The sequence below is a fragment of the Chelonoidis abingdonii genome, chromosome 9 (genome assembly GCF_003597395.2).
Source record: "Chelonoidis abingdonii isolate Lonesome George chromosome 9, CheloAbing_2.0, whole genome shotgun sequence".
NCBI lineage: Eukaryota > Metazoa > Chordata > Testudines > Testudinidae > Chelonoidis > Chelonoidis abingdonii.
Window position 1 is genome coordinate 78,821,245 of NC_133777.1, and position 23,998 is coordinate 78,845,242.

Below are 23,998 nucleotides of genomic sequence, written 5' to 3' on the forward strand. Positions count from 1 at the left end.
GCAAAAACAATGAGGAGTCCTTGTGGCACCTTGGAGACAAATGTATTAAGGTGCCACAAGGACTCCTCGTTTTTCCAAAAGAAAATAAGTGTTAGCCCACTGACTAAATTCAAACTTTGGTAATTACATTTTAGCTAACCAAATATAGACCATGGGCAGTTTTATTTACGTGTCATTTTTTGCTTTCCCCGCAGTTATGTATAGCACTGTCGATATTTATATTCATATTTGAATAACTGACAGTTTATGAAGACTTCACCAGTAACTAAATATCAAGAGTGAGTTAAAGAAAAGGCAACTGGGGAAAGAGAAAGCATCTTGAAGAAACATAAGAAAGAGAAGGATATTAAATCCATTTTAGGCCCACAGAAAATAACTTGTCACAATAACGCCTGCAGAGAAAGGAAATGGTGTTTTATTGGACTTCATGTACAGTATAAAATTTACAATGGAAATTTCAAACACACCAATAGGACTTCTAAAAAGCCCCAGCTAACAAAAATACATTTTGTAAAAAGGGTAATGTTATTAACTTAACACTATGTCAATGTGGAAATGTATTCCTAGACAATGATACAATACTACACATTCTTCAGACCACCTGAAGATATGATTTAAGATCCATTGGGAACTGTATCTTCTTCCATCTCCTCTTCAACATCCTCTGTGGGTCCTACAAAATGGATACATCAGAGCTATTTAATACCTGTTAAGACTTTACATACACTAATCTCTTTATCCCCACTTTTCAGATAGGGTATATGATTTGAAGATTCTCACATTCACCTACAGTTATTGATTCAATTATTTTACTGCACAGTTTTAAGTTATACCCATGGTAACATCTGACCTTGTCACTGCCTAGTCTGACATGCAGCTTGCTTTATTTCCACTGAGAAACTCCTCAGTTTGTCTTCCACTGTCTAAAAAAGTCAGATTACCTAGTATCTTTATGGTCAGCAAACTGACCCAGAAAATTAAGCTTCTGTATTTGAGGTTATCAAATTTTGCACAAATGATTTTAATCAAATTCAACTATACTTCACAAGTGTTACATCTAAAAATGAATTAATATTCCTGCATCCTTTCATTGTGTCTAAAAGTTCATCTTTCTTGATTGATGACACCAATTCTTTTTTAACTATCCACCTCAACCCCCTGACTGAGATCATATCAAGTTCCAGGCAAAGTCTTAAAAAGTTATGCTTTTGATTCATGCTGTTTATATTACTGAATCACTCTGTGACAAAACAGAAGAGTAACAAAAAAGTATACAATTACCTGTTTTTCGTTCTCTGCCAGGTATCTGACCAGACTGCAACAAACCCTTGAGTCTCTCTACTTCAGCCAAAGTTGTAGCATTTGCTATGGCATTCTAAAAGGGGAAGACCAACAAGCTAATCGATACTCATTCAACATGTTAACAAACTGCTGCAATTAATATGTAAAAAACATCTGCTTCAAGAACAGTCAACTAAAACTGTACTCTAGAGAGAATCACAGTATGTTGGCTTAGTCTGTGGTCATATCTAAACTCAGAACAAGATGTCACTAAGATCAAGAAAAGAACACAAAGAAGGAAGTCCAATAAAATGTCACAGATTTCTGCAACAAGAACCCCAAAACATAAAAAGTACAGTATATAAGTGAGCAGAACACATTTTTCCTCTGTTACTTTGGAAAGTTACTTTGGAAAGTTACGAGTAAGCAGTTACCAGTAAGGAGGGCACCTAACATCACTACATTTCTGATCCTGGGCAGTTTCCCTACTTCGCTTTTCCCTGTATATCATGTCGCAAAAATGTTACCTTAATTGCTTCAACATCTCCTGTGGAGGGCCCAGCTTTCTTTTTGTCAGTTGGTAAGCCAGCACCTGGATTGAAACTTGAGAAAGAAAAATAAAGGCATATTATTAGCATCCCTATGAATGACGTCTGCTTCTCTAACTTCCAAAAGTTAAAACTTTGGAAGTATTGCATTCAATCAAGTGTAGTATCTTATCTTTGTTAACAAACTGATACAATGAAGAACTGCCTCCTTCAGAAACACCAGCAGGTCAGCTTTCTCACCTCCCACCCTTTTATCTGCTCATGAAGAGAAGCAGGCCTTCTGCATTAAGATTATGCTTTGGATTTAAGCCATTAACTTGGATGTTGCTGAACAGTTGAGTTCTGCTGCATAGACTGTAATGAGAAGTCACCTTTAAAAAAAAAAGGTGTTTCTGAGCAATGGTATTCACCACCATCCAAGACTAGGATGTTTGGCGCCAGCATATCTGGCGACACACTACCAGAGATATTAGACATCCTGTTAACAAGTGGCATTTCAATTTACTCTCTGGCGCTGCACTGGGAAACCCAGGTGGTGTTTCTGAAGGCAAATGCCAGTTTAAATTGGTTCTCTTTATCTTACGTTTTTGTTCTCTTGGCAATATCCTTTGCAAGCTGTGCACCCCGTTTGCCCTTGAACATTTTCTCTGCCTCCTGACGCTCCTACAGCGATATCACACACACACACAAAGTTAATTTCAATAGGAACATCATGTGCATTTTGCATAGCTTCTTTCCTTGAAAATAAATAGGCTGAAGACTTCTTGGATCAGCGAAGACTGGTGTCTCGACGCTAGATTTAGAAGTACTTTGACAATAAGTTAAAAGGCTTGAACTCTGAATATGGCAGTCTCAGTCTCAAACACTTCGCAGAAGAAGTTCTTCCCCACCTTTTCGTCCTCAGATGGAGTAGAGGTTTGTGTCAGGATTTCCTATTTCTTTCACTAAAGATCTGCTGCTGTACTCTGAGCACTAAAAAGGACTGAGAAGATCCAAACTGTACTTAAACACCGGTGGTTTAAGCTATTGAATTAAGCTACTGAAACAATGAACTGGTGAAGTAAAAGGTGCCCCAAAGTATGTATTTCATTAGACATCAGTATTGATGTAAATGTAGCTAACAAACATTGGTGGGTCAGGGGGAGGGGACAAATTGCAACACCATTAAATTTTCAGTCAAATAAAACAAGAACAAATGTCTAACTCAAAGATCCTAATTACACAGAGGCGAGGAAAAATGCCACTTACTTTTAGTTTCACTTTCTGGAAATCCAACACTCTGATTTGTGGGACTTTGTGGATTACATACAATCTGTAATGCTTCTTATTTGTTACAGGGTTCCTTAAAATACTATGAAGTAAAGAAAGATTTTAAAGGAATTCTGAATACAGGAGACTGCTTCTTTTAAAGAAGTTTAATGCTAAACTGTAAGACTGCACGCTAAATAAATGCAGTAACACTGCTCTTGATCTCTATGAAAGAGTGAAAGTTTGTTCTTAAGAGTCTAGTTTACCAGCTTAGATTTTACTACAGAAGATTTTAGCACAGAAGTTCAAATGCTTCTCAAAATGAAAACATGAACTGTAATAGTTTATCATATATCTAGAATAAACAAAAATCTGAACTTTTCCATTTTTTCCCCCCAGATTCTGGCTCATGATCTCTTACTGAACTCCTGGCTTGATGCAATTCCCTCTCCTGAACAGCATGTGATTTAGATTTAATCTAGAGTGTTTTGCAACAATAGATCTCAATCTAATTCTGAGAAGCTAAAATATACAATAGAGATGAGTTATATGCTTACACAGTACTTAATGTAAACATAATGGCTAATTCCTATTTCCTTTGACAGATTTGGTGGCAACTGAAGAATTTCACTTATTAAAAACTGAGTTTTTTGTAGACTAATGGGCATTTTGTTTATTGATTCATTAATTTAAAACGCATGCCTGGCTCAATGGAAAAACCAGCCATTTCAAAACAAAGAACTTAGCCAGTGGCTAATAGTAAGGGTAAGATAATATGAAAGATTTTTTTAAAAGTAAGTATAGCTGTACATTAAAAAGAACTGTTCATACACATTAAGATTCTGTACCTCAGGTAAGTCAGTGATTTAATCGTTGCCAAAGGATCCAGTTCACCCTAAATAATGGGAACACAATAAGTAATCTTAAAACAGACTATAATAGGGTTAAAAAAAGAACTAGATGAATTCATGGAGGATAGGTCTATCAATGGCTATTAGCCAGAATGGGCAGGGGTGGTGTCCCATGCCTTTGTTTACCAGAAGATGGGACTGGGCCACAGGGGATGGATCGCTTCATGATTACCTGTTCTGTTCATTCCCTCTGACGCCCCTGGCATTGGCCACTGTTGGAAGACAGGATACTGGGCTGGATGGACCTTTGATCTGACCCAGTATGGCCACTCTTATGTTCTAACTTAACAGGAGTCCAAAGCTTGTAATGAAAGATCATTAGCCTCTAGCATATCCAAACACTCTCATAAATAGCAGGTAAGTAAAAATGGTTGGTAGTATGGGGCTACTGTAAAGGATATCAGACTATAAAAAAGGATAAAAGATCACGTTCATTTCAAACTATTTTTTTAAATTTGGCCAAATGAAAGTGTAATTTTTTTACAATGACCTGTAAATATTTTTTCTAGAAATGTAAACAAGTACTTAACACCTCAAGTACTCATGGTGCATAAACCTTCATTCAAGAAGCAATTGTTCTTAAATGTTCTGATTATTATTAGGATAAAATACCTTCAAAATAAGGGGAGCAGGGGGGAAAGAAGAGGTAAAACAAGTTTTAGTTTTAGGCTATAAATAGCACATGGAGATAAGCCTTAAGCCAGGGATTCTCAAACTGGGGGTCGGGACACCTCGGGGGGTCATGAGGTTATTAAATGGGGAGTTGCGAGCTGTCAACCTCCACCTTAAACCCCACTTTGCCTCCAGCATTTATAATAGTGTTAAATATATTAAAAAGTGTCTTTAATTTATTGGGGTAGGGGTGGGGGGAGGTCACACTCAGAGGCTTGCTATGTGAAAGGGGTCACCAGTAAAAAAGAGTTTTGAGAACTCCTGGCTTAAGCAGATAAAGCTTTGTCTACACTACAAAGTTTTGTCGGCAAAAAACTGCCTTTTGCCGAAAAAACAAGGGAGGTTACATATTACAAAAAGCTACTTTTGGCAGCAAAACTGTTTTTTCTGACAAAACAGAACCACCTCAATGAAAGGCATAAAGCTTTTTGCGACAAAGTTAAAGCAACAAAGCATCAGTGCAGACACTGCTGTTTGTTTTGTCCACATAACTGGCTTCCACCAGTATCCTACAATGCCTGCCATGACAGTTTTGATCTTTGCTGCCCTGCAGCACACGCTCCTCCTCTTCTCCCCTTCCAAAGCTCGGGGAAGTATCTGCCATCTGCGCTGTGCTGCTCTGTGTCATTAACTTGGAATGCTTCTGTTGTGCACTAGTAATACAGTAGCAGGCAGCCCTCTCCTGCGGGGATGGACTGACTGCTGCTTTGACATTCCTCAGCTCACAGAGCTGCTCAGGATGCTGCCCCCTGCAGCTGAGGAGGCTGTGGGAGAACTTGGAGGGAATCACAAAACCATAGGCAGACAGGCAGGCAGAGTGGGCTTCCTTGGGAGAGACTGCTTTGAGGAGCAGAGCCAGGGGCTACCAAGGGGGGGGGGGGTGTTCCCCTCCCCTTGCCTCAGGATAGGTCGGTCAGCTTGCCAATAAAACTTAGTGTAGGCAAGGCCCAACCATGCCATCAAGGACTTCAAATCTGCCTCTAGTCCCACACCAAGGACTAAAATCTGCCCTTATTTATGCCTGTGCAATGCTAATGGAGCTGCACAAGTGTAACAGTTGAGGACAAAATTGAGCCTTAAGAGGGTATATAATAAAACTGTTTGCATTACATGCTTGTGAATGCTAACATAAAAACTAGGAAAAAAATATTGCATACGATTCCTGAACAGCCATGAAAAAAAAAGTTTACATAATGAGCATCTGAGGTTTTTTTAATTCACAAGGTTTTGCTTCTTTCAGTCTGTGTGTTTTGACCTGGAGCTGTTTAATTGCAAAGCAACGAAGTGACCCTTGTGAAAGCTTCCTATTCTCCTTTAAAGTTCCATGCCCATTTTACATCATAAAAGTGTAAAAGAGGCATGAGCCTAATCAAACGGAAAATTAAAAGAAAAATCTGACCTTTTTGTAATAAATAGCACACTATCCAACTTCAAACGGTACATTCTAATGAAGGCCACAGTCCCATAAACAATCTTGCACACACTTTTATGCATGCCAAAAGTTCTAGTTACATGTTAATGTGTTATACCTTTCCTAGAAAAACCTTCTATTAGTAACATCTTATGCTTCACTGCATATCAAAAATTATCCTCTTGAGAAAAGATAATCTGTGATTAATACATTAAAGCAGTTTTATTCATGTTTCAACAAAGCCATGTAACAACAACAACATATACAAATACACCTCTACCCTGATATAACGCTGTCCGTGGAAGCTAAAAATCTTACCGTGTTACAGGTGAAAGCTATGTTATACTGAACTTGCTTTGATCCGCCAGAGTGCACAGCCCTGCCCCCGCCCCCAGAGCACTGCTTTACCATGTTATATCTGAATTCGTGTTATATCGGGTCACGTTATATCAGGGTAGAGGTGTATGTGCATAATTCAAACTGATCTGATTCCCCCCCCCCCCCCCCAGTAACTTACCAGCTCCACAATGCTATTATTGGTAAGAATGATCTCCTGAAGGTTGGGTAAGGCCTGTTCAAGTCCTTCACCGATCCGACTAAATTTAATATTTAAAAAAATAATCAAAATCTGATTTAGGTTGGTAATAAATTTTAATAATAAAAACATGCATACACATTTTAACCCTTAGATGTAATACTTGTAACAAGGGTTCACCTGGTTTTGGAATCACTCACCCCATTTCAGGTAAAACAGTTTGGATCTTTATTCTGTAAATTACCTACGATCACATCCATTTTGTGCCCCACTTACCAATGCCCCAAGCTTCCAGAGCATGATTTACATTTTCACTGGTCTGAGCACAGGAATGGTAAACAAAAGCTACTGAGTATCTGTGGCTTTGAGCAAATTACAAACTCCATGCCTTAGTTTTCTTGCCCTTAAAATGAGGATAATATTTATTGACTTGACCCAGGAGTTATGAGGATCAGCACCTGTAAAGGACGCTGAAAATGAAGCAGGTTACAGTGCTACTCCATATTGCAACATGCTGCATTCTTCCATTAAAATAACCATTGGCCATTTGTAAACTGCACCACTGTAGTGATACAAGGAAAAGTCAATGCTGAAATTTGGCTGCACTCAGGGACTCCTTCCACACACCCACCCCAAAGCTATCCCACGCTGCAGCACCTCAGCCCCATACCATATCCTGTTGTTATTCATCAGTAATGTTTTCAGCCTCTTCAGCAAAGGGAACCCATCCAACTTGCGGATCTCATTGTCAGAGAAATCGATGGCATCAAACTGGTCCAAGGTGGCGCCCAGGTTCTCAATAACAGGGATTTTGTACCCTGGGAGAGGGGAGGGACATCAGACCAGGGTAAGATGGAGTCAATATGGGGGAGGTGAGATGGTGGAAGCAGCAGGTTCAACAAGGAATGCAGAAAACCCAGGTTAGAAAGAGCAAATAACATCACCCCGGGCGTGCAACTGAAGTGAAGCTCCCCTCTCCCCACACACACCCCTGACCCAAGCCCCCCACTCCTCCCCACACCCCCCCCGCATCATGAACCCCTCCCCCCACACCACACACCCAAAGCCCGACTCCTTCGCCCACACACCCTGAGCGAACCCCCCCACTCACCAACACCCCAAGCCCCGACCTCCCTCCCCACAGCACCCCGGCCCGAACCCCTCCCCACCACAGCCCGAGCGGGAGCCGTTCTCCCCCACACACAACACACCTGTCCAACCCCTCCCCACCCCCGCCTGAACCCCCACAATCACCCCCGAGCGGTTACCCCCCAGCACAGCCCCACAGCAGCCGACCGGAAGGCCCGTGCCCCACCTAACCCGGACAGCCGAACCCCTCCCCCGCCACCACACCTGCTGGCCCCCCCCTCACGCCGGAGGCGGAACCCTTGGTTCTTCCCCCCCTCAACCAGACCCCGGGACCGCGCAAAGCAACCCCTCGACCCTCCACCCACACCCTGCCCACGCGCATTCATGCCACTACCACCCCCACCTGCAGCCACCTTGTCGACGCACCCCAGACCCCGACCCCTTGCCCGCATCCCCACACACACACACCAACACACACAAACGACGAGCCACACACCACACAAACAACGAGCACCCCTCCAAGACTTCGGAGGCCTCGCCCCTCCCCCCTACACACACTCCCCACCCCTGCCCGGGGCAGGGCCAGTCTCCGAGCAAGGCCTGGCCTGGCCTGGCCTGGCCTCGCCCCCGGCGCGCGGCTCCGAGGCCGGGGCCTCACCGCGCAGATCCAGCTCCCGGTCCCGCACGGCGTTCGTGTACTGCGCCGCCTGCTCGATCAGCTCCGCTGTGAGCTTCACCATCCTGCCGCGCGCCTCACACGCCGCTCCCGAGTCCGGCGGGGCCTAGAGCGCTGCGCTGCGTCGCGCAGGACAAGCCCCGTGGGGGCCGAGCGCCGAGACCCCGAACCGGCAGGCACAGGCCGAGCGCCGAGCCCGCGAGCGCCCGCTTCTGGGCCCCGCCTCCCAACGCCATGGCAACGGAGGCAGCCCCCGCCTTCACTTGAAATCAAGGCTGCCCGGAGTGATTTGACGTGGGGCTTGCGGCGCGAGTCGCTCGGTGAAAGCCTCTGGGCGGGTTAGGCAGCTCCGAGCACAGTGGTGCCTGTTGGCCTTACGGAGGTGGGAAGGTACGAGACAAGGTAACGCCGCTGAGTGGCTTGTACGCAAAGTGCCTTCAAAATGCAAAAAACGCGCGTGGGACCCCGCCCCCCTGCGACGTGTGGGCTTGCCTGGGATCACATGAAGCCGAGTCTCTGGCTGGCTGGCGCTGAGGAGAGGTCAGGTGGAAATAGGGTGACCAGATGTCCTGATTTTATAGGGACAGTCCCGATTTTTGGGTCTTTTTCATATATAGGCTCCTATTTCCCCCCACCCCCGTCCTGATTTTTCACACTTGCTGTCTGGTCCCCCCAGTTGGAAGCCTGGAGTTTTCTGTTGCAAGAATATTTGTATCTTGTCAAACTGACTTTTCGGGGAGCCCCACAGGGTGGTGCACTAGCACCAGGTGAGGAGCGAGGTGTGTTGCCAGACTAGGGGCTGAGCCAAGACTAGGATAGTCGGGCTGTCTGCAAGTGAGGATCAGGGTGCGTTGGCAAAGCTGTGCGTGAGACCATGGAGTGCTGGGCTGCTTAACGCCTTGTTCTACCCCACTTTTGAAAGTAATGAAGGGTGAGAGAACTTCCTCTGTAGAAATGCCTGGCGGCATCCTGGCTAGAAAGGCTGTTTCCTTTGGACACAGCTGGATCAGAACAGATCACACACCGTTCCCCCAGCGTGAACATACATGAACCATCAGTTCAGCAACTGCCCCTGCCACCTCCAGTTACAAGTGCTGATGCTCGCTCTTGCTTAGTTCAAACACAGCATCGGAAGTTTGTGTTGAACAATATCAGTCCCCATAAACACCTTCCTGCTCAGGAATTTGCTAAGGTTACGTTGGCCTTTCTGCCACCAGCTGCTGTCTCCAGGCCTTGAGAGCTGAACTGGAAACATGTAATTGTCTTGTTTGACCTTCTGCATAAATACAGGTCATTGAATTTCACCAAGGGAAAATAGATTGAGGGAGATCCAGTTCGAACACCTGCTAATCTCACCTGTGGCAGTAAATCATGAGGAGAGAAGTAATCTCACAAGTAACTGATCATTTTAGGGCCTGCTAGGTTAAAACACAACCTTGAATTCCATCTGGAAGCACCTACCCAATTTGCACCCACAGTCAGGGCTGTCCCGGGGGGGGGGGCAAGTGGGGCAATTTGTCCCAGGCCCTTGGCACCACAGGGGCCCCCACAAGAGTTTTTCGGGGCCACTGGAGTGGGGTCCTTCACTCTGGGCCCTGGGCCCCCGGAGCTTCTTCCGCTCTGGGTCTTCGGCGGCAATTCAGCGGCAGGAGTCCTTCCACTCTGGGACCCGCCGCCAAAGTGACCCAAAGACCTGCAGCGAGGGGGATCCTTCCGCCTCGGGACCCGCCACCAAAGTGCCCCAAAGACCCGCGGCAGGGGGTCCTTCCACCCCGGGACCCACCACCGAAGTGCCGGGTCTTCGGCAGCAGTTCAAGACCCCAGACCCCCTGAATCCAGTTGAATTGCCTGCACAACTCAGAGCATTCGTGCCCTTTCCTACCTGACAAAGATGCAAATACTCAAGCTTTGCACCTGCAAACAAGGAAGCCAGGCCTTCGCCAGGTCAAAAATTGGATCTACACTACTACAGTAAAGCCATAATGAGCCTGGGAGTCCATTTGAACTGTCCCACCAACACAATGATATACATCTCATCCTCTGCAGTTAGATTGTTACAGCAAGGCATGTTGGTTTAGTACTCTGGCTGCAGCGATAGGATAATGCTTTTACTTTCATTTAGTTCAAAGCCTGCAGCCACATTGGAATTGCAGCACAAGGCAACAGAGCTCACCAAATAAGCAGGGCTATCTGGGTTAGTGCCTGGATGGGGAACTAAAGAACAGCCAGGTGCTGTGAGAAGTAGTGGTGGACATTTTTTTCTCTCAGAATCAGTACTGAAACAATGCCCCAGCTTGGCCTTAGAGGGCACCATTCTGCTGGAGCATACATCTTTCAGTGTAAAAGCAAAGTCCCTGAGCACCAGGGCTCATTAAAAATTGCCTAGAACTTTTCTTAGGCGGAGGGGTCTTCTTCTCTAGGTCCTGGCCAAATTCCAACTTGGGTAACTTTGTTCTGCCTACCTAAATGTGATAAGATGTTCTTCACTTTCTGCCATGACAATCCCGTCCCATTGCTGTGTGTTGCTAGCTGCCATGCTATGTGTGGTTTGTATGCAAGTTTGCAATGCAGTTTGGGAGCCTTCAGGATGAAAAGTGCTATGCGCAAATCATCATTAGTAAGTACCTTGGATTTTTGCATGGTCTAAACTTCCTCTGAAGGTACAAGCATTGGTACTAGTTAATGAGAATGGGTGTGTGCCCCCCTGCAGAAGAAATGCATCTCCAGCAGTAAGTACATAGTTAACCCCCCAGCAAAAAATCTTGAACAACTGACTTTTGACCCTGATCCATCAAGCTATGACCATCAAAATAATCAGGACTTCACAGAAACATCACACACTTGATCTGACTCTGGCCTGAATGACAAGATAAATCCATTGACCTTGGCGTCTTGGAAAGAGTACAGTCTCACTCATTAGTGGATGTAAACATTTATTAATTTTATGGTCAGTTCATAGAAGCTTCACCTTTACATGGTTGTTGATCCATTCAGTTTTATGAACAATGACATTTGGCCATCCCCTGTTCACCTGGCTGAGGTTTTACTGGACAGGCCCAGACAGGGTGAAAATAATTTGAATTAAAAAAAAACGGATTCTTCCTGCTTCATAAAGAACTGATAAAAGCTTTTACTGTGAATTTCACTGGCAGAAGATTGAACTTGTTAAAATTATTAACAATGAAAATCAGAACATGCAACATAAGAAGTATCGTCTACATATGTCTTATGAAAATAACATCTTTGTAAAGTCTGGCAACAGAGGTCCCAGAGAAGGGGAATCACCTGAATAAGACACATAAAAGATTCCCCACTTCCCATAATAATAATAATAATAATAATTAATAATCTATGGAGAAATACAGTATAAGTTATTACAAAAAATCTCAGGGCAACATAGCCAAATAAACTTTAAACAATTATACAAACACCACATGACATTCTGTTTGGAGACAGAGTGAAGAGATTCTGATTTGTTTTAGAGAACTGAGCTGGATAGGGAAGGCATTTCCTGACCGGATCATCGGCATTGGGGTTTCTTAGAGGTGTTAAGTCCATCAAAGTGTTGTCATATAGAAGAGGCTTTGATGCAAAGTGCTGGAGGGTAAAAATACAGGAAAACTCTCTCATTTAGCTAGAAGAGGAAGAACCTAACCGGTTTCAATTATTAGAACGGAGTTCATCAACAACTTATTTTTATCGAGCAGATTTTAGTTCAGACGAGTTTCCCGCATTTGGGGAAATTGCAGGGGTCAGCACACCCATAGTGCAATGGATGAGCCTCACCCTGGGAAAACCACCTTTGTGATCATGGTGTCTCCCCTGCCAAGTAAGTATTACACAGTTCATCATGTTACATATGTAAAGAACAGAAAAATACTGTACTGCTTTTTTTTTGTAACGTGGATTTTTATCAGTCATGAGCTAGCATAGAAGAACAGAAAGTGTTTAAACATTAATAGCTTCTTCTCAGAGACACAGAAATCCTCAGTGCTTTCAAGTCCTGATCTCCTGCTATGCCTTGGAATGGTTGAATCAGAAGGATTTTGACTAGGTGTCTGGATCACACATCAGTCCTCATTCATGAGAAGCATTTGAGAGTATTAATATTACCATTTGTTTTATATCTTTGGGGCCTTAATTACTAAGAATAAGATCCTACCTAGATTTAATGCTATTCATTATGTTGCTATAGAAACAAATTGACAGAGATATTAAAGTTATCAAACTGATGTTAGGCAGCACCATGTAAACTTTCCCAAAGTTGAAAAAATAAACTTTTGTCCTAAAGGTTTGGCAAACTGGACTTGCAGGGTGGTGGAATTCCTGGATGCAGATACTGAACTTTATCCAGCCATGAGACATGTCTGACAGCATAACTGTACAAATAGCTTCATTTCACAGAGCTTTTTTGATTTCACAATCTCACAGAGAGTCTTGAAAGCTGAGGGGCTGCGTTCAGGAATAGGAGAATCTGAGAAAACAGATTAACATTTTAAATAAACAACCTCTCACAGGTAACAGGCAATGCAATTTGTTCCAGTGTTTGAGGAGAGAAAATGGAAAAGAAGTCACTTTTTAGGGATATCGCCACCTGTTTGTAATGAAGGAATGGAGACGCTTTGTGATGAGTGGGAGAATTAGTCCAAGGATGAAATATAATTAAATTCAAACACGTGTGTACTTGAGCAATAAGCAAATGCTTATCAGCCTTGCTGAGTAACCTGTGTTTCTATTGCAATCATTGTGTAGATACCATGATGGGAGAAATCATAGTGCTGTTTCAGGTCAGGAATTCTGTCACTTGATTACAGAATTACAGGTCAATTATATGTTCCATAAATATGAAATCACAGCATCCAACATTCTCCCTGCTTTTGTTGTGAGGAGAGAATGAAGAATCAGGAGCATTTTGTTGACTACAGCCAGGGGATTCTTGGGAATGTAGATAACTGAGAAAGGTGCAGCTGAAGGATTTTTCCTTATGTCCCTATACATTTCTCTCATCCATTCTCTGGTTTGATTCCAAGACCAGTTCCCCTTGAATTCTAGGAAGCTTTTTATTATTATTATTATTATCTGACAGCATCCTAGGCACCTTGCAGACCTATAGAAAGGGGAGGCTCCAGATCCACCAAGATATTTAGATGCCTAACTTCCAGTGAGATCAATGGGAGTCTAAATGCGGCTGAGGATTTGGGCCCAGGTCCCTGTACAGAGAGTACTCAATCTATAGGCTCAATCTTCAGCTGCACCAGGGTGCGTGGAGACCAGGGGAGGCAAATGTATCTCTAAGTTGCCTTTCAGCCTTCCTGCATCCTTGGGCCAGTGTAAGTTAGTGCAACCACAGGGATGCTCTAACTAATGCTAACTGGAACAGTCCCCATGGGCCGCTCAATGACTCTGAATAACCAGAGCACAGCGGGCGCTGGCCATGCCCTGACACGCCGCATTTACAGAGATGGGAGAGGGTGATGTAGAGCTGATTCTAATGACTTTATACCATTGGGGAATCCCTGATGGCAGGGGAATCTCCAGCTGCCCCTTTAGGGAAGCTTTAAGACACATCTGTGCTATTGGGGTATAAGCCTGGGGTTTTTGTTACATGTTTGCCCTCTTATTACGTACCGTCCAGGCAGGTTACGTTTGTGATGCATGAGCCGATGCGCAGATTGAAACCTTCCTTACACTTGACGCAGTTATCCCTGGAGCCTTCACAGGCTGAGCAGCTCTCATCACATCTGACAAAGAGACAAGTGCACAGATATTTTCTCTGGGCACCACAACCATTTGTGTCGAGACTCGACAGACCGTAGGGCAAATTCAGCCTCAGGGCACTGAAGAGAATGGGTTTCAACCCACTTACATCTAGACTGAACCAGCCCCTTTCTCTTTGGAAAACTCGAACCATGAGGGGCTGAACTTCTTACTGGGCTGGTGATAGGACACGGGAGTCTTTCACCTCCATTTCACATTTATTTCTGGTCAGTAGTGATTAATAAGTTGCCATACTCTGATGGCCTTGGGGAACTGGGGGTGGGAGGGGAGCAAAGAGGTCCCAGCTATTTCCCTCCTCCTTTACCTTCTTAACAAAAAGATTAAGACAAAGCTAATTTTAATATTCACAGACAAAAAACATTATGCTGGAGAACACACATCAGGAATTTAATGGTTAAAAACCACCCAGAAATGTTGTAATTACCCCAAGCCCAGGACATCCAGAGGTAAAACTTAAAAGAAACCCAGCAATGTTAAAGTATAAAATGCAGTTAAAGCTCTTAAGCAAGTTTAACTCTGCCCTGTAGAGATGCCATGATCAGTAATGCCTGTTTCGGGGGACAACTGCCACATCCCCAGGGTTTCTAAATTAATATGTACTCTCCAGTTTCACAGAGTTTTTTGTCAGGGAATAAATAAGTGCAACATCTCTTCACTGCATCACTTTTTTTACTCTGTTTTTTGAGGAAGAAAGGCAGCTTGGATCAACTACAGAGAGTCCAAGTGCTAAAGTGGAAGGTGATGAGACAGAAAAAAAAGGAGCAAGGTCAGACATTTCTCCTGTCTAAAGGAGACATGATTTAGATGTACTGATGAAACCTCCCAAAAGAATGAAACCTGCTGACTGGGTTTGATACTCCCTGGCGAAATTAGAACATTTGGTTCTACTGTTAAATAGTAATGTTTATTCCTTACATATAATTAGGTGAAATTCAATAAGAGTCTCCACTTAGGTCAAGAAACTACCGTTTGCAAATGGACTAGAATGTGGTTTTCTCCTGGTCCTGAGGCAGGACTTATTATGATCATTTGTTATTTGTATTATTGTATCCCCTGGGAGCCCTAGTCGTTGACCAGGAACCCATTGTGCCAGGCGCTGTACAAGTAGAACAATCAGACAATCCCCAAGGAGTTTACTAGCTAAGAATGCTCTACGCTGACACTTTTCACTAGTTACCCATATGAAAAATCAGCTCCGCTGAAGAATTTCCAAAAGCTCAGGGCTTGTTTGACCATTTTAGTCGGTCTAGTAAACAGCATCAACCAGTCAGTTGTTTTCAGGATTTTTATCTTCGTTCCCCGTGACACACGCTATCAGCAGCCCCACTCTGATTGCTGATGTATCCAGTCAGCTATTAAGAATGGCTCCCTGTGCATTTCATCACACTAACTTCAAAGGGGAAGATCTCAAGAGGACACTGTACCTTGTGCAGACTTTATAAGGTAGACTTGGCACCGCCTCAGGGTAAAATCCCTGGCTGCAAGCAGGGACACATCGCCACTCGTGCAGGTGGAATTCTTTGGCGCATTGTATGCATGCCTCTTTGCCTGGCCCTAGGGAGAACAAGGGAGATGTGAAATATTATAGTCTGCTACAAAGACAATTACCGCATTGTGTTACGATGACTGTGTTGGACAGGAGCCAGGGACACTCGGGACTAGGAGTCTGCTCTGTTCCAGAAGGCTGCAGCAGAACAAACAAGCTGCCTGAGACTATTGTGCCAGCTGGACTCTAAATGGTTCCTCAGCTCATGCCCACATCCCAGGCCCAGCGGAGACCCAGCTAACCCAACAGCCTGGCTAGAAAGGACCTTCAAGAGATGCCGACAGGCCTGGGTGTGTAGCAAAGCATAGCCTGACATTTTTAGGAACATGCACACTGGCCACGCCCTCAAGCGCCCCTCTGATCTCCACTGATTTTCTGACTATTTTTGACCCTGCTGTTAGATACCCTAGACAGAGACACCAAGACAAAGTACCAGCCCACCGTTGTCCCCTACATGGCCAGCCCTTCGTGCACATGGTTAACTTTCAGTTGGGAAGGTTCGGAGCCAGGAGAAGACGGCAGGAAAGGCAGGTAGGAAAATCTGTAAGTAGGGAGGGTCATGGGGTTTGCAGGAACAGCGCAGCCCACCAATCTCTCCCTCTCTTCCTGCACCAGCATCCTCCTCCGGGTGCAGCCAGTTCCTGATGCTTTGAGGAAAGGAAAATCAACATTCCACAACACACCTAAGCAAATGTTATGGCCAAGGTGCAGCAAGGGGGGCCACCTTGCCCTACTCCTCACAACCTCTTCGGGTTATGTGTATGCTGCATTGTAAATCTGGGTCTATGGGACCTGGGCTTATGGAGTTGGTGTTTCCAAGCCCACACTTTAGCATCCACACTGCATCATAAACCTGGCTTTATGACTGCTGGACCTGGGTCTCAGACTTGTGCTGACGAATCCTACTGCACCAAGCAGACCTTAATCAGGTCTGCAGCTTGACCTGCATCCACACTGCAGAAGGACAGGGCCTGGATTCAGGTTCTGACCCACCCCTCTAGCGGGGCCTAGGACCTGGATCCTGAGTGTCTGGTGACCTGAGTCAAACTGATCAGCGTATGGATGGAAGCGGAGCTTGGACTCAGACCTGACACAGAGCCTGGGCTTAATGTACAGTGTAGACATACATGGCTGGACCAGGCCAGTCCTGCTCCTTTTTGTTGTGACCACCAGGTGGTGCTATGTTGTAGTGCAGTGTCCCTGCAGCCTCCTCCTCCTGCAGCAGCTACTGTGCTTCAGCGTTGCCAGCCTCTATGGTTCTTTGCCAGTTTGGGCTACTTTTGAGAGGCCTCAGCAAGCAAAAATCTTGAATCAGCAACAACAGGTGACTTTTTGGGGCTACAAGTTACCTTCTTGGGTGACTAGATACCCCAGGCAGAGAGAGAGAGACAAAGTACCAGTCTGACGTTGTCCCCTTCACACTAGCCCTTCATGCATGAGAAGATGACAGGAAAATCAAGCTGGAAAAACTGCACTTTGGGAGATTTTATGTAGAGCCCAGCTGCTCCCCTGTCCCTGCCTCTGTGCTGCCCCCTGGTGGCCTGTCGAATGACCAGCACAAGTGCAGCTAAACCCAACCCACTTCCCCCAGGCGGCAGAAGCAGGGACGACCCTAGCTATTCTGGGGCCCTACACAGCCCTCCCCCCTCACGGGGGGCGGGGGGGCAGGGTTGGCTTGGGGAACTGGGGGGAACAATGCCCAAGTACCCACCGAAGGTGTGGCTGGGGCCGGACCGCTGCACTTCCCGCCACTGGTGAGTGCAGGCCCAGCCCTACTTCAGTCCTCAGGAGAGTGGGGTGGGGGGTGAGGCATGGGAAAGAAGTGGGGCAGGAGCTGGAGCGGCACGCAGCTGCGCAGGGCACCAGGCTGAGTGTTTCAAGCTGAGAACAGATTACTGTGGAATTCCACAGGATTCAGTCATGGCAGGAGCTCAGTTTCCGGATGATAGTAACGAGAGCCAGACTTGATTTTATTTTCTGGAAAACGTTGCTGAGATACCGTAGGGACTAACAGCAAGAAACCTGGACTGATGCACTCTGGGCAACAGCGCTTCCTTCTCATGCATTCACACGTTCTAGGCGCTGCTTACATCTTGATCCACTGCTTAGTTGTTGTTCGATAGGTAATATTTACAGGGACATCATCGGCTTGAAACCCAATCCTGTGTCACCGGCCAATGTTTGTGGTTTCACAATTAGTATTTTCCTATTTTTAAAAATAATTTTTCCTCGCACTGTTGCTGCGTGAGAATAAATCGATCACTCCCCTCTGATTGCCTCACCTGCACTCTGCCCACTAACCCATCTCCCAGCATTTAGTGCAACGTTCCAAGCCCCAGAGCCACCATATTTTTATTTGTAAAATCAATCTGTTCCCCAGGATGTGAAAGTTCTCCTCTCTCCCCCAAATTAACCTAGCCTGAAGATCAGGACCGGCAGCAGAAGTCCTGCCCCAGTGATGGGTCCAAAGTCTGATATTTTGGGCCCATGGCATAAATGGGAGCTGGATCCTTTTTCATTGGGGGAGATTCCCAGCAATCCCTTCTAACCAATCATGCAATGACCCAAGGTAACAGACTTCAAACTCTTGCCATTTTTATGTGCTGAAAAGCTGTCTTAGGTCATTTTTAGAGGGCTCCCCCTGAACCTTGTTCAACTAAAGCGCATGGCTTCACAGGTGTAAGAATACAAAAAATAAAATAAAATTTAAAAAAATGTAAAAACAAACACTCTCTAAAGCATTGGTAAAAGACAACTGCTTCTGCTGTTCATCCAGCAGACGCAGCATCCACGGCAGCACAGAAGAGGGTTTGCTGGGCACTTGTGAGCAACGTGACCGTCCCAAGCTCAAAGTGACCCCCCCCTTTATGTTTGTACTGCACCTACCACCATGGGGCTCAACCTGATTGTGACTTTTAGGCCTCATTTACTTCTGTACATGCACATGCAGATGGTGAGGGCAAAGGAGTGGCATTTTTGTAGCTCATCTGGAGAGAATTCTTCAGTAGGGGTAGCCCTATCAAACACCCTGAAAAGGACTCGGTCTGTTAACAGGGCCAGCTGTAGGCACCCGTGTTCCAAGCATGTGCTTGAGGTGGCACTTTTCAAGGGGCGGCACTTTGGCTTTTTATTTTATTTTATTTTTTTTGCTTTGGCGGTGGCAAAAAACCTGGAGCCAGCCCTGTCAAAGACCAGGGGCCGTGATCCCCATGGAAAAGCAGCATGGTGGGATGCTTTCCGTTTGCTGTGCTGGGCTTTGCATGGTGAGCGAAACGCCCTGAGCCCACGCAGCCGTTTCTTTTCCTTCCACAAGCTGCTGGGTTAATTTTTGCACTGACCCAATGACGCTGCTTCAAAGCACACCTTATGCTCTGTAAGGCCAGGTGCTGTTGCACTGCAGAGCAGCGAGCTCAGGCACAGAGGGCTGGGTTTAAGGCTGTTTGGAGGAACGGCTCGGGACCCCGTGCAGATGAAGAACGTACCGACACATGTCTGGCAGCTTGCGTGGCACCTCTCACATTTCCGGGTCTCTTTGCTGAAGTACATGCCTGGCTGGCATTCCGGGAGACAGCCTGCTCCTAATGGGCTGTTGAAAAAGCAAGGAAGAAAGTTTTACCAAAACACACAAATACTCCCCTAATCCCTAGTGATTTCACCATCGAGAGGTTTAATACAAGCCTCCGTGTAAGGACTGGGCAGCCTGAGGCAGCTCTGTACCACCTTCCCCAAAGCAAAGTATACCCAGCAGACCCAGTCTCCATAGGATCTGCCCTGGGTAAGGGAATCCTTATGTGGCACAGAGCCATTGTAGTTGCTTCAACACCAGCCTCTCCCTGCTGTGACGCAGAGAACATGACCAGTGTTTCCCTGCACCCCTGTCTGTAATAGGCCCCCCCGGGGCAGCCTTCAGGCTACTTATGCCAAAAGATTGGCTTGCTGTAGTGTGGCCAGGATCAGAGCAGCAGAACTGTGGTTTATAGCTTAAAGCCTGCCCGTCCCCCGCCCCCATACACCCTAGCTTGCATTCCATGACTGCAGCCAAGGACTGGGCCCAGGAAGCCAGATTTTCTGCACTGGGCAAGATCTGCTTGGCGCAGTAGAGAAGAGGGGTTGTTTTTCTGGTTCTACGCCTGGCCCCAGTGACTGCTTTAAACTACGCCAGCTGGCCCAAGGGTCTGTCTGTCAGCTGGCCGGTCAAGTCTGGTTCACTGATACCAAGCTCAGGCCCCGGTCACATCTTGGTAGGGGCTGCTACAGGGATCCAATTGCTGGATTGGAGCGTTAATAATTTATATACAGCCCTTTCCAGGACATCGCCCTAAACATACAAGAAGAAAGTGAAGGTTATTTTAATCTGTACTTCCGTGGCCCCCTCTGCCTGCCCCCAAATATTGTGTTATTGGGGGCAGCATGGTTTAGCAGATAGCCCAATATACTGAGGATTGGAAAGGGTTTCTAGCCCAGCTTGGCCACCGACCTGTCGCGTGACCCTGGGTGAATCACTTCAGCCCACCGGGCCTCTGCTTCCCTCCCCTTTGTTTGTCTTGTTGTCTATTTAGATTGTACGCTGCTCAGGGCAGAGCCTGCCTCTCGCTATGTGTTTGTGTACAGGGCCTAGCACAGTGGTGGTGCTGATCTCGGTGTGCTACTGTAATACACAAATGCCCAAAACAACAATGATGTTTAAAAACACGTGAAATACAAAAGCACAGCACCGCTTCCCGCTGCCTTCTCTCCCAGCTGGACAGAAGACATCTGGAACTGAGCCAGCACTTCAAAAGACATTCAAATGCTTCTAGGGATGCACCCCCCCCCCTTCAAAAAAACCTGCTGCAGGATCTTTAATGAAGTGCTCAAAAGGAAAGGGAGGGTTTTTAAAAAAAATAAAAATTAAAGACATGGACAGCTGGCCCAACTCTTCGAAAGGCCTGTAACACAGAACACTGTTAGATCTTTGCAAGACAGAGAGATCGTTATCAAGGGTTTCTCTCTTGTAGAGGGTGTTTCTTCTTTACTACCAGGATCCGTGGCTTTTGAGGAATTAAGCTGTTTGGTCTCATGCCGAGAGTGCCAACTTTGGGGCAGGGGCTGTTTTTTGTTCTCTGTTAGTGCCAGTCCAGGTCCATGACTTGGGGGCCTGGGTACTACAGTAATACAAATAAATCCTCATTATTTTCTCAATACTGTTTGATTCTGAAGACTAGCAGGAATTCCTCTGGATTCATGCAGCCTAAATCCCGAGGGCCACATCAGACTCCTGGCTCCTCATCGTGCTGAGCAGTCACATGCCCGAGCAGTCCTAGGGTGCTGGCTGTTCGCTCACATGAGTATGGGGATCACAACTGGCCCTCGAACTTTGCAATGTAGCTTCCAAGGATAAGGTGCCACAAGCCTTGCAGTTGCTCTCAGCTGAGCAGAGCAGGGTCCTACCTACAGGAAGGATGGATTGGATGGTGTTGCAGCATCCACAGTTACTACAGCTACCACGGATTAAATCTAAACTTTATTACACTAGTATTTGGTGGCCATTATATGGACCCCAAAAGGTACTGTGTTTTAAAAAGCACGTGTGCAAATGATCTGGGTTCGGATCCTGCTAGCCATGTTCACAGTACATAGAAGACCAGCCCTTACTCTGTGATTACTCCTATTGGAACCAACAGGGCTGTGTGTGCAGAACGGCTTTACTCCATGGGAATAAGGGTGGTAGAATCTGGGACTTAGCTTTTAGTGTGTCCAGTGTATAAAGTGTGTTTTTAATGAGAGATGGGCCCAAGCCCAGAAATTCAGGCCCAGACCCCTAATCCAAGGAGTTCTGATCCAGACTGGACCCATCTGTAGTTTAACACAAAGCCCTCGAACAAAAGGCTTTGCTGCACTGGCAAACCAGATGTGATTGACAGCTCAGCCATGCTCTGAAAAACCGTAGGCCCCCCATGGACCCTTCTCTAGGTTTCGAAATGAGCAGAAACAGAAAGTTCTTATTGGAGACGCTTCTGTTGAGCCCTTAGTGCTTTAATGTGACAGAGAGGATTTGGATTCCCAGTTTAAAAGGGTAATGGACAATAATAGGTAGCTTTATATGGCTTATACCTGACAACCGGTTCCCAGTTCCCTTTTCTGAGGGACTGCAGAACCTTTCGGCGCTACCAATTTTTACTTCTGTGAAGCAGTGCTGTTCAAAAAGTCATTCTGGTCCAAGTACAGCCTGTTGACTGAATCAGACAGCTACGCACATGCCAGCAGAGGAGAACCAAATTCAGGACAGTGGTCACATGGACTCAGCACTTCCAGTTTCAAACACTGAGACAAAACATCCCAGTTTCACATTTACTTTAATGGAGAATTTTTAACTATGGGACTTGGGCTTCCGAAGACACTTCTGAAAATGAACCCACGCCCTCAATCCCCAGTTGTCATAAACAGAGCTAAGGGTTAATGTCTCTTTCACCTGTAAAGGGTTAACAAACAGGGAACTAAACACCTGATCAGAGGACCAATCAGGAGACAAGATACTTTCAACCCTGTGTGGAGGGAAGTTTTGGGTGTGAGTCCTTTGTTGCGTGTGTGTGTCTTTTCTCCGGGGTATGAGAGGGACCAGACATTACTACAGGCTCTCTAAAGTTCTGTTCAAATAGTAAGTAGAACAGGCGATTTAGGCTTTTTAATTGTTTGTTTTACTCTGTTTGCACATGTGGATCTGGGTGGTTACTTTTATATGTGTAGTTGCTGGGAATATTTTGATTTGTATTGGTACTGGAGGAAGGGTTTCTTCCTTTGTCTGTAAACTATAGGACCCTGTAATATTTACATCTTGAAGTTACAGAGATAATTCTTTACTTTTTCCTTTCTTTTATTAAAAGATTTCTTTTAGAGAACCTGATTGATCTTTCCTTGTTTCCCTTGTTTTATCCCAGGAGAGTGGGTGTAAACACCAGGACTGGTGGGGGAGGAGGGAAGGGGGAGAGAGAGGCTAATTTCTCTCTGTGCCAGGAATACTGTCTCTCTCAGGGAAAGTCTGGGGGGGGGGGGGGGAATGGTTTATTTCTCCTTGTTTTAAGAATCCAAGGGATTTGGGTTCTTGGGGTCCCCAGGGAAGGTTGGGGAGGTCAGAGTGCCCCAAAACACTATATTTTTGGGTGGTGGCAGGCTATCAGATCTAAGCTGGTAATTAAGCTTAGAGGTTTCATGCAGGTACCCAAATTTTGGACGCTAAGGTTCAGATTTGGGAAATATACCTTATGACACCATTAGCACTGAATTCCCACCCAGCACAGCTGGGGTCAGAAGAGACAATGCTGGCTTGCCTGTGGGAGGTCTCCAGTCCCGCCGATTTGGCGGCAGCCTGTGGGAGGTCTGCCGAAGCTGCAGGACCAGTGGACCCTCCGCAGGCATGCCACCCAAGGCAACCTGCCTACTGTCCTCACGGCGACTGGCAGAGCGCCCCCCGTAGCTTGCTGCCCCAGGCACCCGCTTGGCGTGCTGGTGGCTGCAGCCACCCCTGGCTGGGCCCAGTGGAAGTTAGCACCAAAGGAACCATCTTGATTTAACACCTGCGTGGGGTGTGTGTGTGTGTGTGTGGAGTGTGTGTTTTTCCAGGAGCTGAGACTCCGAATTGCCATGCATAAGGAGCTATAGTTATGCCAGTATAACACCCCCTTACCTCCCTGGGGACACTGACTCTGGGCTAAGCGTGACTTTTTGCAGGTTAGCTTATATCACTTGGGAAGGGTTTAAGCTACCAAAATTAAATAAATACACAAATAAATAAGTAAGTAAAGTCACTCATATCGAAATAAGAGTGCCCACATGAGCTTTTGGTACCGGTGTAACTATATCTGTACAACTAGACTGGTATAGCTATATTGGTAAAACTTTCCTGTTTAAATAAGGCCTAAATAAGGGACCTCTGTGTTTGTAGTATGCATTTTAAATGCACCCAAAATAGATATTTATAGGATTAACTCAATAACTCCTGTCACTAGGTAAACATCCCTTGTTTTGAAAAAATTGGCTGCAGGGGACGTGCTGAACCGGGGAAGGTTCTGAAGTAGCTCCCTGAGGCTCATGTAGAAACCGTACGTTGTATAATATTCAATGTAAACATTTTTATTTGGTCTTTTTTCCTTTTAGATGTCCTCCCCACATCCCCACCTCCAGCCCAGCTTATAAACAAACCCAGCAAAGGGAATTTAAATCAGACAGCATTAAGGGGATTAGAAAGAGCCAGTGAGAGCCAGAAGTGAGGTGGGAGACAGGAGCCCCATGCTGCATGGAGCTGAGCTCCCTCAGCTCTCGGTCAT

General features: G+C 45.7%; 2 protein-coding genes, 1 long non-coding RNA gene and 1 other non-coding gene across 7 annotated transcripts in view; 1 reads left to right on the plus strand and 3 right to left on the minus strand.

The window, feature by feature from the left end:
• Positions 1–396: 396 nt before the first annotated feature.
• Positions 397–8,524, minus strand: SNRPA1 (small nuclear ribonucleoprotein polypeptide A'). Its single transcript, XM_032765982.2, has 9 exons — positions 8,354–8,524; positions 7,277–7,424; positions 6,589–6,667; positions 3,926–3,972; positions 3,078–3,180; positions 2,413–2,492; positions 1,809–1,884; positions 1,282–1,375; positions 397–673 (listed from the first exon to the last, which is right to left on the minus strand). The coding sequence occupies exons 1-9, from the start codon at positions 8,433–8,435 to the stop codon at positions 615–617; spliced, it is 768 nt and encodes a 255-aa protein (XP_032621873.1). The 5' UTR covers positions 8,436–8,524; the 3' UTR covers positions 397–614.
• A 1,690-nt stretch (positions 8,525–10,214) lies between these two features.
• Positions 10,215–12,672, plus strand: LOC142047336 (uncharacterized). Its single transcript, XR_012656581.1, has 2 exons — positions 10,215–10,988; positions 12,345–12,672. It is a non-coding gene; the product is annotated as an uncharacterized LOC142047336 (long non-coding RNA).
• Positions 12,039–12,208, minus strand: LOC116816676 (U1 spliceosomal RNA). Its single transcript, XR_012656590.1, has one exon. It is a non-coding gene; the product is annotated as a U1 spliceosomal RNA (small nuclear RNA).
• Positions 12,673–12,717: 45 nt separating the features above from the next.
• PCSK6 (proprotein convertase subtilisin/kexin type 6) overlaps positions 12,718–23,998 on the minus strand; it is a 157,509-nt gene continuing 146,228 nt past the window's right edge. For all 4 annotated transcript variants that reach the window (XM_032766015.2, XM_032766019.2, XM_032766017.2 and 1 more), the window contains 4 exons: positions 19,178–19,281; positions 15,574–15,703; positions 14,000–14,112; positions 12,718–12,845 (listed from right to left, as the gene is read on the minus strand). In XM_032766015.2, the coding sequence (XP_032621906.1) occupies positions 12,718–12,845; positions 14,000–14,112; positions 15,574–15,703; positions 19,178–19,281 (475 nt within the window). The remainder of the gene's footprint in view (positions 12,846–13,999; positions 14,113–15,573; positions 15,704–19,177; positions 19,282–23,998) is intronic.

Bases quoted from the DNA above. Each gene is read 5' to 3' on its own strand.
- SNRPA1 (XM_032765982.2), bottom strand. From the start codon at position 8,435: ATGGTGAAGCTCACAGCGGAGCTGATCGAGCAGGCGGCGCAGTACACG. The intron at 7,425-8,353 runs GTGAGGCCCCGG...CCCCTCTCCCAG, and splicing joins CCGGGAGCTGGATCTGCGCG to GGTACAAAATCCCTGTTATT. The intron at 3,973-6,588 runs GTAAGTTACTGG...CCCATTATTTAG, and splicing joins ATAATAGCATTGTGGAGCTG to GGTGAACTGGATCCTTTGGC.